The 16,364-nt window shown below is 43.7% G+C and overlaps 3 protein-coding genes across 3 annotated transcripts in view; 2 read left to right on the forward strand and 1 right to left on the reverse strand.

Moving 5' to 3' along the window:
• Nucleotides 1-1,879, forward strand: part of DDX43 (DEAD-box helicase 43) — a 21,742-nt gene extending 19,863 nt beyond the window's left edge. The window contains exon 16 of the mRNA XM_064707398.1: nucleotides 1,026-1,879. Within this exon, the coding sequence (XP_064563468.1) occupies nucleotides 1,026-1,133 (108 nt within the window). The 3' untranslated portion in view covers nucleotides 1,134-1,879. The remainder of the gene's footprint in view (nucleotides 1-1,025) is intronic.
• Nucleotides 1,793-8,561, reverse strand: CGAS (cyclic GMP-AMP synthase). The gene is made up of 5 exons (XM_064707399.1): nucleotides 7,772-8,561; nucleotides 6,592-6,835; nucleotides 5,545-5,790; nucleotides 4,209-4,311; nucleotides 1,793-3,552 (listed from the first exon to the last, which is right to left on the reverse strand). Exons 1-5 carry the CDS (start codon nucleotides 8,321-8,323, stop codon nucleotides 3,210-3,212), a joined length of 1,488 nt encoding a protein of 495 aa, XP_064563469.1. The 5' UTR covers nucleotides 8,324-8,561; the 3' UTR covers nucleotides 1,793-3,209.
• A 140-nt stretch (nucleotides 8,562-8,701) lies between these two features.
• On the forward strand, nucleotides 8,702-16,364 carry MTO1 (mitochondrial tRNA translation optimization 1). Its single transcript, XM_064707397.1, has 12 exons — nucleotides 8,702-8,967; nucleotides 9,095-9,294; nucleotides 9,681-9,798; nucleotides 10,489-10,778; nucleotides 12,703-12,815; nucleotides 12,955-13,145; nucleotides 13,379-13,509; nucleotides 13,977-14,181; nucleotides 14,262-14,433; nucleotides 14,646-14,764; nucleotides 15,248-15,405; nucleotides 15,578-16,364. The coding sequence occupies exons 1-12, from the start codon at nucleotides 8,757-8,759 to the stop codon at nucleotides 15,743-15,745; spliced, it is 2,076 nt and encodes a 691-aa protein (XP_064563467.1). The 5' UTR covers nucleotides 8,702-8,756; the 3' UTR covers nucleotides 15,746-16,364.

Below are 16,364 nucleotides of genomic sequence, written 5' to 3' on the forward strand. Positions count from 1 at the left end.
GCAGACACAAATGACACAGACAGAGCAATCACATTAATAGCGCATTCACCCAGTGCCCTTTGCTCTGAGCAGGAAACTGATTCTGGAGGGGTGACTTCCACTGACAGCCACCGCTGATTGCTGAAGTGGGCTGGCTTTGACAGATCAGTGATCCAAGACCTCTTGACAGTACAGTTGCACACTGTGCTTTTTGCAGTAAACATTGCATTAATGTCAGCATGTTTCCCAACCTGGTTTAAGAAGTCTTGTTGGATACTGCCTTTGTTCTGAGCAAAAGAATGGTATCTGGGTTTTTTTTTTCCATCACTGTCACTCAGCTAATAAATCTGTCTGTAATTCTTCACATCTGGCTTCAGTTGTTAAGAATTCTGAGGTGAGAGTGTTTTGATGATACTATTCACCTTTTCCACATAATTACAAACATGCCAAAAATTCCTGTGGATCTTGGTAAGGTGCTCTTACAACGTCCCAATGGTGGGAGATCTGACCATTTTCTCCTGCCCCTCTTTCCTTGTCTTTTTGCTTTGTTCTAAGCATGTGAGAACCATTCCTATGACAACACTTTCTTTAAGTCACAAAGTTTCTCTTCAGAGGTTCTTAAAACTTCCATAAGGAATTTAATACAAATCAACATTCAGTAGATGTATATAGTATGATATCACCTTTAAGTGGCACTGGATGTTTTTACCAGCTGCTACTGATAACTAAAAGATACATTTCTGTTTGAACTATAATGTTGTAATTAGCTGGCTATATGTTGCCATCAGATATGGTGATACAAGCATAGATATATTATTGAAAATCCAGAGACACTATGATGATTATTTTTCAGTGTATTTCAGTGCAATCTTACGTAAAAAGATTTCTCTCTGCATTTTTACAGAAAATAATCTGCAAAGTGATAGGAGCCAGATAAATAATGAAATCAAGTTTGGGAGCTGTTTGCAATAGCATTTTCATAAAGCAGTCTTAACGTTTAGATTTATTTAAAATTCACCTTAGTTTTTTGCCTGCTTTCTTAATAGGTAGTTCCTGATGAGCTTATTGCAATGGCAGAAAGATACAAACAATCACAAATGAGAAAAGAAAATGAAAAGGATATACAAAGACCTTGGAGAAAGCCCTCAAAATAAGTGTAGTCCCTTGAAGCTACTGAAACAGAGAAAGTGATTTTAATTAGTGTTAGCTTCCATGAGCTTGAATTTATTAGTTTCATTTTGTGTTTGGTTGTTTTCTCTACCTGTCCTATTTAAACAAACTTCTCAAAAGCGTCTTAGAAAACTGGAGTATCTTTATATGGGAGTAAATCTGGTTTTGCACTTGGACATTATTTTCACATAATTTTTTCTTGTGTGATGTATGAAACTTCTAAAGCCATTGTCTACTGGTTAAAAACAGATATTGTGGCTTTGTTAGTTGGTTTGGGTTTTTTTTAGTTATATGCAGTATTGCTATATAAGAATGTAAAAGATAATTTTTCCTTTTATATTCAGAGAACCAGATTATTCATTGTAAACAATGTTTGTCAATGTAGTTTCAAAATGCTGTACCTCTGCCTTGATATGTTGCTGGCATGCAGGATTTCTCAGGATAATGAAAACTGCTCTGTTTGCTGTTCCTTATGTTTGCTAAAGCAAGTTTTCTTTGTTCTTATTTTAAAACTTAACATTGGTAGTAATTTTTGTTAAGACTTGTGTCTCAAGATTTTTTGAGAGGTCTGCATTTTCCTATAATGGAGGAGAACATGACAGGAAGTACTTTTTTGTGGCTAACTGGAGAAGAAAACCCACTTTTGGTTTTTGTGGATGTAATATTCTTGCTTAAGGAATGAAACCAGAGTTTACTAGAGCAATGTTAACAAAGTCATGGAAAAAAGAATACATTTGAAGGTCAGATTTTATTTCTTCCAGATAAAATGGATTCACAATTTACATTTGGATGTCAGGTTCTGTCACACAGACTCCCAGTGATAATGGGGCATGTTGTTTTTTTTTACTCTTTGAAATTTATATGGGAAGGAGTCATTCCTGCATTTGATGCTTGCTCTGAACTTGTGTTAATTTATGTGTCATATGAATAAATAAAAACTAATAAACAAAATTCAGTAAAATGAGAATATTTTAGTAAAATTACTCTGTCTACCAATATTCTTTCTTCTTAATTTGCTCATAATTGAGGTAAATCTGAGCATTATTCAATCCAGTAGGTTATTTTGCCTTCAAAAAGTAGGCGAAAAATACGGACTTCCCATGGCTTCTATAAGTGGAAGCAAAATATGTATTTATTTGCAGCACAGCAGTTCTCAAATGCTGTGTACTTCTCACCTGCATGATTTTAGTAATAGGAATTATTGTAATTTTTTTTTCCTAACACACATTTCTTCGATATGAGAAAAATTGATATGAATTTCAATTTCAGGAGTGTCCAGTTCATGCTGCATTTTGGTTTTGGAAACCTTTTATATCAAGAGTCTTCTTCTTTGATACAGGTTGAAAGATGCATTTCTTTCTACATGATTATCATACAAATAAAAGCACATTGGCAGAAAACCATTCGTCTGTTGCAGCATATTAGGTAATGATTGTTTCCCATCCAAAGCCCAATGAAAAGACTGATTTCTAAAGTAATTCTAAGACTCAAAAAGAATAAGTTACTTCAGCAACTTCATATTGCTCAGGTAAAATATTCTCTCTGGTAACTATTGCTGGTGATTGTCTTCTACACAAGATCTTCATATCCACCCAGGTAATCTGGAGAAGTTTGGAGAAGTTTTTCTGGTTAATGTTGAAGTAACTCCAGGGACTTTTTTTTTCTTTTGAAAGTAGGAGTGTATTTTTGATATTCTGCAGTGGATCCTAATTTTAAATAAAATTGTCAGTTTTTCCTTTATGCAGTCTTTGATGCTTTTGTATTTAGAAACACAGAAATTACATATTGCAAATTCTTCTCTATGTTCTTAGTATACCTTGATGATGTTTTGCAGGCGACATCTACATTTAGATAGGCAAGGTAAATATTACTTAAAACATTTCTTTTAAGGGTTATGGCTGAGCAGTGTGACTGAAGTATAGATTTTTCTCTTAGTGGTCTTAGTTTTATTTTGTTTTGGGATTTGTAGTACAGACTACTGAAGGTCATTTATATTGCAGAGTTTTTTGTTTCACATATGTAAAGTCAACATGATTAGATATCTGTTGTGAACAGTGTTCTTAATAATTCTCATGAAATACTGGGAATCCATTGTTCAATTCATAACTTATTTTTCTTGAAAGGAAATGATGTCTTGCCTTATCTTCTTGGCTGAGTAAGTTGTATTGGGGAATAAAAAAGTGAGTCAGCTGAGACTTTTGCAGGCAATCCACAAAAAATCCCAGACATTGCTGAAAGGAATGATCCAAGTTTCCCAAGTACCAGTCTGTGTCATTTGGCCACATGACACAGGAGTGGAGAAAAGCAGTTTTGACATGATAGGAACAGAATTTTTCCAATTCTTTTGGATATTTCCTTTTAAGTTGCTCTAGAAGAAACTTCAGCAGCTTAAGACAACCTTTCCTGTTAAAAAAAATACATATATATTAGGTATCTTCTCCATAGTTCTAAATATGTAGATCAGATATTTAAACACAGTTATGCATTAATTCTCTTGTTGCTTTCTTGATTCAGTACAACACATAATTGGCAAACCAACTTCTTGGTTTACTTGTTAAGGAGGTTTTGTATCTCATGGTGGGTTTTGTTCTTTCTTGTTGAAGAAATCTGGAAAACAGTTCTCATGGAACTGAAAAATCATTTATTCGTCTTGCTTTCATTCAGCAGTGTTCTCACCATCATTTCAGAAATTGCCTTGATATGAAGAGAAATTTTGCTCATAAAGTGGAGTCAGTCACTTTTTAAAGCTTTTTTTTTTAAACAGGACTGAATTTGGGAAAGATTATTGAACAAGGCACATCTTTTTGCATTCTAAAACAAGTCTGGAGTCTAAACCAGCAATGTGATTGTTTCCACCTTTCATTAGGTAAATGCAAGCCAGACATTCAGCAAGAACATGCAGTGTTGTATTGCTGTAGAACAATTATGCCTTAAAGACTCTTGCTTCCCATTATGAGTAATTACTGTTAGATCATATTCTGAAGTGCTAAACTGAAACAGTATTAGTGCTAGCTCAGCTCACACAGGCTTAAAGTAAAATATTCCTGTGAAATACCAACCTACAGCACTTTGGTCCATTGGATTCACAGCATGTCTTTGAGTTGCCATGGTTCTTGATCATATCCTTTTCAATATGTGAGAAGGAGAGTCGCCAGGTGTTCCCTGAAGTCGAGCACAAGACTGTTAAATAGTTACACAGCCCTAAGCATCAGCTTTCGTAGCTAGAAAAAAAACCCAGTTTTGTAATTGACTTAAATACCCACAATTTTTTTGCACCTACTAAAAGAAACCATAATTTAGTGAGTGCAGTTAGTTCCTCCTTAACTCTCCAGCTGCTTCACAAACACAATTGGAATGTAATTAATATAGGACATAATAGTTTGGATGCTTTAAATTCCTAAGAATGTTTGGATTTACTTTAAAATTAGGCTTAGTTCTGAATGTCCCTGGATTTGCTAAACATGATTTAGAGAACTGCATTATTCACAGAAATCTACAGCCTTTTAATTTCTGCTATTGTGTTTTCTTTGTGCACGTAATAGGTTTGTGAGCTTGTCTCATGTAAGATGACTGTTCTAAAGCATTTTTGTTCTTCTGCTCATGCTTCTGAAAATAATTGCTAATATATCTCAATGCCCTGTTTCTAATACCAACAATCACTTTTGTCTTCTTTTCATGAATTACAGTTTGCCTTGCTTGTTTGGCTCAGTTACTCTTTGCAATTAATTTGCACAGGAAGAAATTGCCAAATAAATCAGTACTTCTGTACTGGGCTTTGATAACATGGGCATGCTAATTAAAATGGTACCAGAATGCTTGAAATCTTACACTGAAAGGATCAGTTACCATAATGCACAAGTCACAATGTTTCTGCAAACTAAAGGAGGCTCCATGGGACAGTGGTCTGGAGGAAAAAATGTTGTAGCCATACCAGAGTTCAGTGAGAAACAATGTATCTTGATAGAAAACAGTTTGCTTCCTGCAGAAGTATCTGATTTGTGGATGAGTCTCATGTATGGGGAAGTTCCCTGCATTTTTAGTAACTTTCTTCTAATCTTACAAGAGAGTGCAAGCTGCTGTTAAGCAGAGTACTAGCACAAGGGAAGGCTCATATCCATGTCTGGCTGGACTGGATTTAATATAATGCTCTTAGTAATGGTTAATGTGCAGCCTGGCAGAATGGGCTTGTATTTACATTTCAGTACAGGACAAGCAGTACCACAAATCTGCTGCTCTAAAGAGGGATTTCAGTTGTCTGAGCTGGAAATATCCAGGATGAGGTGTCTCAAAGATGGAATACTGAACATGATCTGGATACCCTTTCTATAGCACTTGTAAGTGATCAAGTTGTAGAAAAGACATTTCATAACTTATTATTGTCCATATTTGAGGTACCTCTTAGAACTTTTTCTCTTTTGTTTTGCTTGGCTACTAAATAAATTGGTGTTAATCTGAAATCCCTCCTCTTTTTTGTTCCCAGCCACTGTTCAATTTTGAGGCCATCCTGTGTGCTGGGGGGCCAGCTCTTCTGAGCCTTCAAAGTCAAGATGATGTCCACTGATATTTCTAATGGAGGTTTTTTGATCTGAAGAGTTATTGCAGGGCTTCCAGCCCTTTTCCTTGCCACAGTGACTTCCATACCTAGTAACAAAGAAAGTGATATTTCATGTTAGATGGACAGATAGCTAGACAGATTAGTAAGATGAAAACTGTTTTTAAGAATGTTACAGTTTTTACTAAAGAGCTCATAAGCAATCAAAAGAAATACCTGGGTTCAGTCAATGGTTCTTTATCCTACAGGATGTTGAAACATTGAGAAGGTCTACTGAAGAGTTCTATGAAACAGGGAACACTACTGTGTTTACTTGATTTACTGTCTAAGAATTAAAAATATAATAATGTTTTTCATTTAATTGCTTCCCTGTTGAAGACACACAGTGAGGAGATCTGGCCACAATATTTCTGAAGGTTTTGGGAAAAAATAACCCTAACTGCGGTTATTTTAATATAATTATATAAATATATATATAGTATATTTAAAATAATTATAAAAATACTGGGATGCAGTTTCTGTACTGATCAATAAAAAATACTAGGTAGTGTATAAAAGAAAGCTCCTTGTTTTGCTACTTCAGCAAATGGGTCTTTGTGTACTCCAGATAGATACAAGATGTATAGGTTATGTAGGAAATAGCAAACATGCATCCCTTAATGTTTATTATTTTCATACAGAAAATATGCATAATGGAGTTAATAATGTAACAAGTTACCTATGTGTTTTTGTGAGCCAGCTTGAGATACTGGGGACAGGAGGGGTTACAGCTCCATTGGCACAAAGAGACTGGCAGGAAAATGCATATTCTTAATACTGGGGCAACACATATGCACAATGTAACTGCGTTTGTACCAATTCCTGATGAAGTTTGTTCTCTCAGTACTCACCTCTAATGTTTTTTACTTCCTGTTTAATAATGTCTCTTAGTGCTTGCATCATTTTAGAGGCTGATAATTTTCCATCTTCCTCTAAGAACTTCAACCAACCTCTTTCTATTGGACCCCTTTTGAATGATGCATAATAATAGGCTCCAGTATCATCAGACTCATCCAGCTGAAGCCTTGTAGAATCATTTGCATTCTGTTTTATAGGGATTACAAGCATGATGTCAAACTCATTTGGCTCAGATATCTGCAAATGTAAGAATAGAACAGACAATGTGCAACTTAGGTTTTAGTCTCCTGAGATTTTTATACCAGTTGTGGTTTCATCTACCTTGGTGTCTGATGTGAAATATGAGCTTATTTCTGTGGTATTGCAAGATTACTGTGCATTGGGGTGGAAAATAGCAATTTGCAGCTCACTTCCCAGCTCTCCAACTTATTAATTTTTAAGATAGTTTTAAGATTCTTAAGCTGTTCTGAATAATTAATGTATAAGTATGCTCAGACATCCTCTTGCACTTTGGATGTGAGGAAAAAAATGCACTGCAAGGTCTGAAGCTAGTTTTAGACAGAAAAAAGGTACTGGTTAATCACAGAAGGTGAAGGGATTGGAATGGACCTTACTAGTCCTGACTCATCCGGCCCTGGGCAGGGATACCTTCCACTAGACCAGGTTGCTCAAGACCTTACCCAACCTGGCCTTCAACACTGCCAGGTTTGGAGCATCCACAATCTCCTCAAGACACTCTGTACCACTGTCCCACCACCTTCACAGTAAAAATATTCTTTCTAATATCTAATCTAAATTTTTCTTCTTTCAACTTGTATCCATAACTCCTGATTTTTGAAAAAACTATGAACTAAAACCTGGCCCAAGGCTTCTTGTGCAGTGCTATACCTGACAGATTGTGTTGCTATGCCGAGCTCACCTGCGTGCTGTGCGAGCGCAATGCTTGCTGCAGCCTGAACCGTTCAGGTAGCGTCTCTGACTCAGTGCACGTAGCACCATTCAGCAGGTTACTGATCATTTTGTAATGCAGAGCTATCCTTAGCGATGCAGTTACATCCACAGAGCCTTACTCGGCGGGAGATGCCAGCTAGGAGCGGCCCTCCGCGGCCGGTCCGCGTTCTCGCCCACCGCCGCCGCCCGGCGGGAGAGCGCTGCCTCCGCCCCGGCACCCACCTTGACGCGCTCGTAGTAGCTGCCGGCGCTCTGCTGCTCCATGGAGCTGAAGCAGCTCTCCCTGTCGCGGATGGCCTGGACCAGGTGCCGGACCACCGTGTTCACCAGTGTCGAAGCCTCGGACACGTCTTCGCGGAGCAGGCTGAGCCGCGACAGCACCTCCCGGAGCCGCAAGGCGTCTGCCGCCGGCGGGGGACGACGGCCGGCGGCAGCGACCGCCCCGTCGGGCACAGCCGCGTGGCTCCCCGGGGCCGCGGGCACTCTGGCGGCCGGTGCCCTGCTCCGCGGGGCGGGGGGCGCCTCTGCGCCGCCCGCCGCCCCGCCCGCTGGCGGTTCCCGGGCACCGGGGGTTCGCCGCGCCGAGCGGCCGCCCCGGGCCGGGGCTCCCTCCGTGCGCGGTGTCCGGAGGGTCGCGATGGCGCTCGAGCCTTCACCCGCGGCGCGGCCCCGCGAGGGGCTTCGGGCTGCGCCCTTCTCCCTGCCCCGGCTCCGCGGAGCTGTGGAACGCGTCCCCCGCCTGGCCCGCGCCCCTCTGCCGCCCGCGGCGTCCATGGCCGCTGCTCCCTCTCCGCACCAGCAACACGGCGAGCGCGGCCTCGCGAGCAACGGGGTTCCCGCCTCTGGCTTCGGGCGAGTTCCTCTTCCAAGAAGCGCACCTCCCCTAGGAAACGAAACCCGCCGAGCGGGGCGGAGGTAAGACGTAGCCCGGCGCGCCAACTTCGGCCCGGGCACAGGATAGCTCCGGCAGCAACAGTCAAGCTGCGGTCTGCCTCCAATCCGACGGGAGCGTTTTCCCGCTCCTGGGCGGCTCCGCCCGCCCGCCCGCGGGGCGAGGACACGTGAGCACCGGCACCGCCCGGCTTTTTCAGCCGTGCGGGGAGCCGGGACGGGCGGCCGCGGGGAGGCGCCCGGGCCGCCGCTCCCGCAGGCCCCGCCTCTCGCTCCGGGCCACAGGAGCCGCGGCGGCGCTCCCGGCCCAGCCGCCATGTTCCTGCGGAGCGGCTGCCGCCGCCTGCCGCTGCTCCCGACGCCTCGACCCGGGCACCGCCGGGCGGGCAGCGAGGTCGGGGCGGCGGCAGCGCCGCGCTACGAGGTGGTGGTGATCGGCGGGGGCCATGCGGGCACGGAGGCCGCGGCGGCGGCCGCTCGCGGCGGGGCCTGCACTCTGCTGCTTACGCACAGGATCGGCACCATCGGTACCGCCGCGGGTGCCCGGGGAGGGCGGGGGAAGCTGCCGCGGGCGCCTCGGGTCTCCCGGCGTGGGGAGCGGCGCTGAGCCGAGGAGGTCGCGGGGTCTGAGGGTGTCCCTGTGTCATTATCCAGGGGAAATGTCCTGCAACCCGTCCTTCGGCGGCATCGGGAAGGGGCACCTCATGCGGGAGGTGGACGCCCTGGACGGGCTGTGCGGCCGTGTGTGCGACCGCTCCGGCGTTCACTACAAGGTGCTGAACCGCTGCAAGGGCCCGGCCGTGTGGGGCCTCCGCGCGCAGATCGACCGCGGCCTCTACAAGGAGAACATGCAGGTGAGGGGCCGGCTGCCGGGTGTTGGGAGGCGGGATGCGCCACTGAGGATTACGAAGAAAGAGGCTATGTTTTGTTTTTCATTATTTACCGATCAAACCTAGGTACTTCTCTGTTTGGTACTTGGATGCAGTGTAAGTTGTTGGAGCTCAGCACAGTTTGAAAAATTCTCTAGTGTTTTAGATACAGGTGAGACTTCATGATCAATTAGTTTATTTGAGTGAAAACTTCTACCTGATAAATCAGGATAGTACTGTAACTGAGTGTCTACCAAATGACCTGGTAAGAATGGAAGTGGGTAATAGATGTTTCAGAAACCAGCAGGGTTTGGGATTGCCTATATGTCTCATAACTTCCTAGATTTTTGCAGTAACTCCTTTCATGACAGAAAGAAATCCTTAACACACCACTGTTGACAGTTCGTGAGGCATCTGTGGAGGATCTTCTCTTGACTGAGCCAGAACCAGGCCGTCCCGGGAAGTGTCAAGTCACAGGAGTTGTTCTGGGTATGTGCTGGTAACTCACTAAGTGCCTTCAGTTACTCCACACTAGGAACTAGCCTTTGGGGTAAATATTTCTGATTTACTGATGAGAAAGATGAATTTGTCCTATTCTGATTCATTAGAGAGAAAGATTAATTAGCCAACAGAGCTGGTTTAGGTAAAGTGAAATAAACCAGGTTAATATGTGTAATAGAAAGTAATACAATGTCAAAAATACCTGGATTAGTAGTGTACTGGGACATGAACTAAGTTAATTTTCTTCAGGCTAGTGGTACTGAATTCTGTACTGTGTTTTGAGGTTTATTTGGTAAATGGTGTATGCTGCCCTCAGTGTTGCAGGACCGTGGGGTCCTCTTAGTAACAGGCTTGTACTTCATTACCCCTTGCTGTTACAATAAACAAGCTTTCCAAAATAAACGCCTGGATATGGGTTTTTCTCAGGAGTGGTTTTATTTTTTAGGAATAACTTGCTTAGTTAATAAATAAATATACAGAAATAATTACATGCTGCTTATTGTAGTTATTGCTATTGATGCCTTTATTATGGAGAAGCTGGTATTATTTTATAATAAAGACAGATAAACCCCCAGTGGGCACTGGTAGTCTCCAGTTCTCCCTTTAGACAGAAGCACCAGAATTCCAGGGTTTTGTTGCTACTAAACTGTGTACATCTCTGAAAACGTGCTGTTCCAGGGGATGGGAGCACAGTCCGTGCCGGGAGCGTTATCCTGACCACCGGTACGTTTCTGAGGGGTGTGATCCACATCGGCCTGGAGACACACCCGGCGGGGCGGCTGGGGGACCAGCCAGCCATCGGGCTGGCCCGCACTCTGGAGAGGCTGGGCTTTGCTGTGGGCAGGCTGAAGACTGGGACGCCGCCCCGGCTGGCCAAGGATACGATTGACTTCGCTGGTCTGCAGGAACGTGCGGCTGACAACCCTCCAGTGCCCTTCAGCTTCCTCAGCGAGGCCGTGTGGATCAAGGTGGGGTAGCACATCCCACCCATCAGGTGCACGTGGAGCCGGGTGGGAGGTGGTTCTGGGAGTGCCGTGCTCATCATCAGCCAGGGAGTCAGGGCTGGGAAAGGCAGCTGGGGTGTATTTGTACTGGAGGTGTTACGTTTCTGAGCATAACTTCCGTACTCTCAATGCGAGACGGAAGTTACTTGAGTTCTTTTGAAAGCAAATACCTTCTCACTCTCATTTCTCCACTTGAGAACTGAACTTTCTTTACCTGTGGAGTCAAGAGTTTTGTGAAATGTGATACTGCTGCTAGTATTCTTCATGTGCTGGTTTTACAAAATATTCCAGTATTATGCCTGTATTGTGGAGATTTACAGTGCCTGGCTTCTTATCTTAGCTCTGGAATAAGGTTAAAAATGTTGAAATTAGAGATAATTTGTAGTATTGACCAAGAAAGGATGGATTTATCCTCAGAGCTGAGAGGTGTCCGGTTAACAGTAACTTAAAAGCAGAAGAGGTTCAATTTTCTGAAGAAAATCTTGGAACATTGGCTGTTTTTGTATAATGTAATTAAACAGCACAGAGTTAAGTATCAGGAGTTAATTTGCCCTGGAAGTTATAGGAATTGCTATAACCTTTTACAATCAGGATGGGGCAAAAGTAGTATCAGGTGAAGGCCTTGGTATATGTAGGAGAGGTTTTCATACAAAGTGTTTTAAGTTTAACAGCAAAAAGTTGTTAGACAAACATCCCTAATAACAACTTTGAGTCAAAATTGAGAGCATATCAGGAATTTATTCTCCGTAAACATGTTGAGAGAAGCAACAATTTTCAGACATTTATATATGCTATAACATGCAGGATTTTTTATAGATGCTTCCAGAAGTCTGGCCAATTTATTGCATCATGGTGTAGGTGTTCTGTTTCTTTTATTACTACTAGAGCATCTCATCTGTCTTTGTTTAATGGATAACCCAGGTTTTATCCAGCTAATCAGTACTTTATTAAATTTGCTGTCCTGGTTAGACAATTACTATTGATTAAGTTTCTGGAGTGTACAGGCCTATGAAGTGGTTCACTTACCACACCTGCAATATATTAACTTTTTCAAGACACCTTTCTTGTCTTTTGTATCTAATTCATCTCAAGTTATATGACAACCATTGAACAATTCTTTATTGAATTTTGGTTTTCAACTGTTGATTAAGTTTTCTGTGGGTTATGGGTCCATGGAGTTCCTTTCTGCAGGTGCAGCAAGATGATTTCTCAGGGTTTTGTACTGACACTCAGCCAACACAGATCTAAATCAAAATCACATAAAATCACAAGACTTTTGTTCTAACTAATATATAACCCAGTGGCAGTTTTAAAGAGTTATGGTGCTACATTGTCACAGTTTTGAATGTGAGTCTGTTGACTCTTTTTCAGAAATATCAGTGAAATACTTTACTTCACATGGTGAGGTTTTTTCCAAACTTTGAATTTTTCATGTTAATTGCAGAGTTTTGTGGTTTTTTCCTCTTTGAGAGAATTTTTTTTCTTCACTAGTTTTTTTCTTCACCCATTAATTGGCTGTTAGCTGTAGGATTAGCACTTATTCTTCTAACTCCAGAGGTTTTTTTCCCTGTGCTCAGTTTGAATGCTCTGATGTAACATGTTGATTTAATGGGAATATCCATCCTGTAATTAGGAATATGGCATATAGGCTAGAACTTAAATTCCAGATTCCCAGATTCCATCCCATTCTTGGTCTGGTCTTGGGCATGTTGCTCAGGCTCTCAGATCACTCGTGTTCAGTGTGTACAGTGGGTATGACAGCCCTGCTGACCCCTCCCGGAAGAGAGAGCCAGCCATCATGGGAAAGGTCTTGGAGATACCAGAGTTATTGAGTGAGGATACGGTGTCATGACCAGGTTAACTTAGGCCGAGCTTTGGCGTGTTCCAGCCGGAAGATCAGCTGTCCTGTTACCTGACTCGCACGAACCTGAAGGCCCAGCAAATTATCCGCGATAACCTCCACCTGAACAACCACGTCAGGGAGACAACCAGGGGCCCACGGTGAGTGTGTGGCATCATGCAAGGCTGTCAAGGGGACAGGCTGGAAGTCTCTTTGGAGCTGTGGGTCTCTCCTGCTTCACTTCTGGAAAGTAACTTTTTCTCCATGTCAGGTGCTGCTCATGGCTGTTTACTGTTACAGGTACTGTCCCTCTCTTGAATCAAAGGTTCTGCGCTTCCCAGACCGAGAACATCAGGTGTGGCTGGAGCCAGAAGGCTTGGATTCCAATGTCATTTACCCCCAGGGCATGTCCATGACACTGCCACCTGAGCTACAGGAGCAGGTGATCAAATCCGTCCCAGGCTTGGAAAAAGCCAAGATATTACAGCCAGGTGAGGGCTGAATAGTTTTGAATCTATTAGTCATATTTATTTACTAGTTAATGAAAAGCAGGTTTTGTTTAGAGCATAGCAAAACAAAGGAAACGTGAAGCAAAACTAATTCCTGAATGCAGTGATTTTTAGTCTGCTTGTTCAGAAATCATAAATAGAATTGATTAGCCGTTCTGCTCCACTGGTTGCCTTGACAGTCCCTCCTGTAACATCTGTGTTGTTGTGTGTCACAGGCTATGGGGTGCAGTATGACTTTTTAGACCCCCGACAACTGACCACCTCTCTCGAGTCACGTCTTGTTCAGCGCCTCTTCTTTGCAGGCCAGATAAATGGCACAACAGGCTATGAAGAAGCTGCAGCTCAGGTGGGCAAATCTGACTGTTGAATATTCAGCACTCAGAAAGGGATATTACCTTGGCCTTTGTGATAGTCTTGCTAGGCCCATTTTGTGTTCATGAGATGTTCTTACTTTTGTTGCTCACCCTGATTCCAGACTTGCCTAAGATATTTTCACTTGTATCTGTACAAGTATCTGCAGTTGCTATCCCTAAGGTTGCAGTAACAATAGTAATTGAAAGTCCTGTCAAGTGTTTCAGCATGGAGACTGTGCAGTGGGTATAGTTGAAAATGTGGGAATTGTCTCCAGACACACCAGCAGGGGCCAAGAAGCCCTTCAGACACTCAGAATGTCACGAGCAGGAAACAGCCTGAATTCCTGGCACAGACTGTTGCGTTTTCCTGGGCGCGGTTTGACGTGTGAGCCTTCGGGGCAGATGTGCCCGGTTTTTGCTAAGAAGAGAGTGATGGAGTTTGGTTTGTTTTGCTGTGCAGGGTGTGATTGCTGGGATCAACGCGTGCCTGCGGGTGCAGGGCAGGCCCCCGTTCACCGTCAGCCGCACCGAGGGCTACGTGGGGGTGCTGATCGATGACCTCACAGCGCTGGGCACCAGCGAGCCGTACCGCATGTTCACCAGCCGCGTGGAGTTCCGCATGGCCCTGCGGCCCGACAACGCCGACGCCAGGCTCACTCACAGAGGTATTCTGCTCTGCCAGCCCCTGCACTGACCGGCCCTGCCTGCCTGTGGACCTGTGTCTCATGGATACCTGTCTCTGCAGGCTTTGAAGAAGCTGGGTGTGTGTCACAGCAGCGATATGAGCAAGCGGTTAAGATGAGAGCTGCATTAGAGGATGGCATCGCAACACTAAAATCGCTTCAGTTGAGCATATCCAAATGGTCCCAGTTACTACCAGGAGTTCCCATAAGTAGCAATCGCAGGTCACCTGTCAGGTAAGTGTTACACGTGGAGCTTTCTGGTTATGCTTGCTTTAGCACATCTGGCTAGCGGTTTCACAGCATTTGTCCATCCTTCCTGAAGCTGTCAGTACTCCAAGATTGCTGTTCTGGCTTAAGCTAAAAACTTTGTACGTTTGAACAGCCACAAGTCTGCCTTACAGGTGTGACTCCTTTTTACCATAAATGTTTACTCTTGTTCTTCACAGTGCCTTTGATGTCCTTCAGTATCAAGATGTCAACATGGAGATTCTGGCAAAGGCTATCCCAGAACCCCTGGGCAAGCTTGCTCAATGGAGGGAGCTGGCAGAGAGATTGAAAATAGAAGGTAAGGTACAAGGATTAGGCTCTCTCATGGTGATCTGTATACGTTTGTTCAGTAAGGGGACAGCAGTTGTCCTAGTGTGTTTCATGTTGCTGGTTAGAGAAATAAAACACTGATCATGATCAGAGTGTGAACTTTTTACCATAAGCCACAGCCCTTTTTTGCACTGATGCACTGATGTTTCACTCTATGAGTAGGATCACTCTTTGGGTTTTTTTCCTCCTTACTGCCCCATCAAATAGGCCATCCTTCGTTATGATGAGAAGATAAAAACAACCCATGTATCTAAATTCCTGTAACAAATTGAAGAGTAGTAGTTCTTCCAAAGCAGTGATGTGAATTAGGCTCTACAGTCTATAAGGCTGGAAATTTCCTTAGGAGCTTTTGACCACCTCAGTGAAATTTCTCATTGTGTTTTGTGCAAGTGACTTGTTTCACATGAATATCTATCTGTATCTGCCTTTCTTGTTCCCCTGACCACCACAGCTGCTTACGAGTGGTGTGTGGTCAGTCAGCAGCAGGAAATGGAAGAGGTGCGTCGTGATGAGGCGCTCCAGCTGCCAGAGGACCTGGATTACTTTGCCATTGATGCCTCACTCTCGGCAGAGGTGCGGGAGAAGCTGGACGCAAACCGCCCCCAGACGGTGAGAAACTCAGCCACAGCGGGGCTGAGCAGCACTGAAATCCCTTCTGTCTTCTCAAGGGGCAGGGGGTGAATCAGGGAAAGGAGCGCCCACAGGTCTGATCTCATTCTCACCAGCTCCATGCAGTGTGTAGGGTTGGTGGTAGTTAACGTGTTCCTGTCTCCATGTGCAGATTGGCGCGGTCAGCCGTATCCCTGGAATCACACCAGCTGCTGTTGTTAACCTGCTGAGGTTTGTGAAAACCAATCACCGCAAGACAGAGAAGCTAAAAGCTGTGCCTCAGTCTGGAGAGTACTTCTCAGGGAAAGTATACTCAGGCAAAGCAACTTCACAGAGATAGATTTCAGCAGAGTTTTCTGAAGAGGAGGCAAAGTTTGTCAAAGCACCTTTGTAGAGAATGCCACTGATCCTGCCAGACTTGGTGGCGAGATCCCCTCCTGAGCCTCTTCCCAGATAACACCCGTGCTGGCTGGATCCAAAGCAGTTTTGGTTGGGTTCTGTGGCAGTGTCATTGCATAGAACAAAGATGATGAATGCACAAAGTAAATGCTCAGAAACCTGAATACAGCCTGTGATTTTGCTGATGCAAACAGACAGCAGAACTGCTTTTGAAATTCCACACATCTGAAAGACTTTGGATAGTCAAAATCTGTATCTTGTAAAGGAAAGTGTTTAGTTCTTCTGAAATGAATAAGAAATGTTACCATGCAAAGCTCATGGCAGCACAAGAGGATTGGAGCTGAAAAGTGTGTTCCATTGAGTTCAGGGCTCGTGTTCATAGCTGTGCAGCGACTATGCACAGGCTGGTGTCTCAGTGTGGTGTCAGCTAGTAGGAGACCCTTGGCTATGGAAACGTGTGCCACACAAATATTTAAATCTATGCAGGAGAATGAATGCAAACACCACATCCTGTAGATGTTTTTCTCTTTTAAAATAAATAAAGCTTATCTTGAAACTTG

This window comes from Zonotrichia leucophrys, chromosome 3 (assembly GCF_028769735.1).
Source record: "Zonotrichia leucophrys gambelii isolate GWCS_2022_RI chromosome 3, RI_Zleu_2.0, whole genome shotgun sequence".
Taxonomy (NCBI): domain Eukaryota; kingdom Metazoa; phylum Chordata; class Aves; order Passeriformes; family Passerellidae; genus Zonotrichia; species Zonotrichia leucophrys.

What these genes read in the sequence shown, in the direction of transcription:
- CGAS (XM_064707399.1), bottom strand. Translation starts at nt 8,323, where the DNA reads ATGGACGCCGCGGGCGGCAGAGGGGCGCGGGCCAGGCGGGGGACGCGT. An exon ending in GCTACTACGAGCGCGTCAAG is followed by an intron (nt 6,836 to 7,771) that starts GTGGGTGCCGGG and finishes TTACATTTGCAG; the next exon opens with ATATCTGAGCCAAATGAGTT. An exon ending in AATGGACCAAAGTGCTGTAG is followed by an intron (nt 3,553 to 4,208) that starts GTTGGTATTTCA and finishes TTTTTTTAACAG; the next exon opens with GAAAGGTTGTCTTAAGCTGC.
- MTO1 (XM_064707397.1), top strand. Translation starts at nt 8,757, where the DNA reads ATGTTCCTGCGGAGCGGCTGCCGCCGCCTGCCGCTGCTCCCGACGCCT. An exon ending in TCTACAAGGAGAACATGCAG is followed by an intron (nt 9,295 to 9,680) that starts GTGAGGGGCCGG and finishes CTTTCATGACAG; the next exon opens with AAAGAAATCCTTAACACACC. An exon ending in AGCCAAGATATTACAGCCAG is followed by an intron (nt 13,146 to 13,378) that starts GTGAGGGCTGAA and finishes TGTGTGTCACAG; the next exon opens with GCTATGGGGTGCAGTATGAC.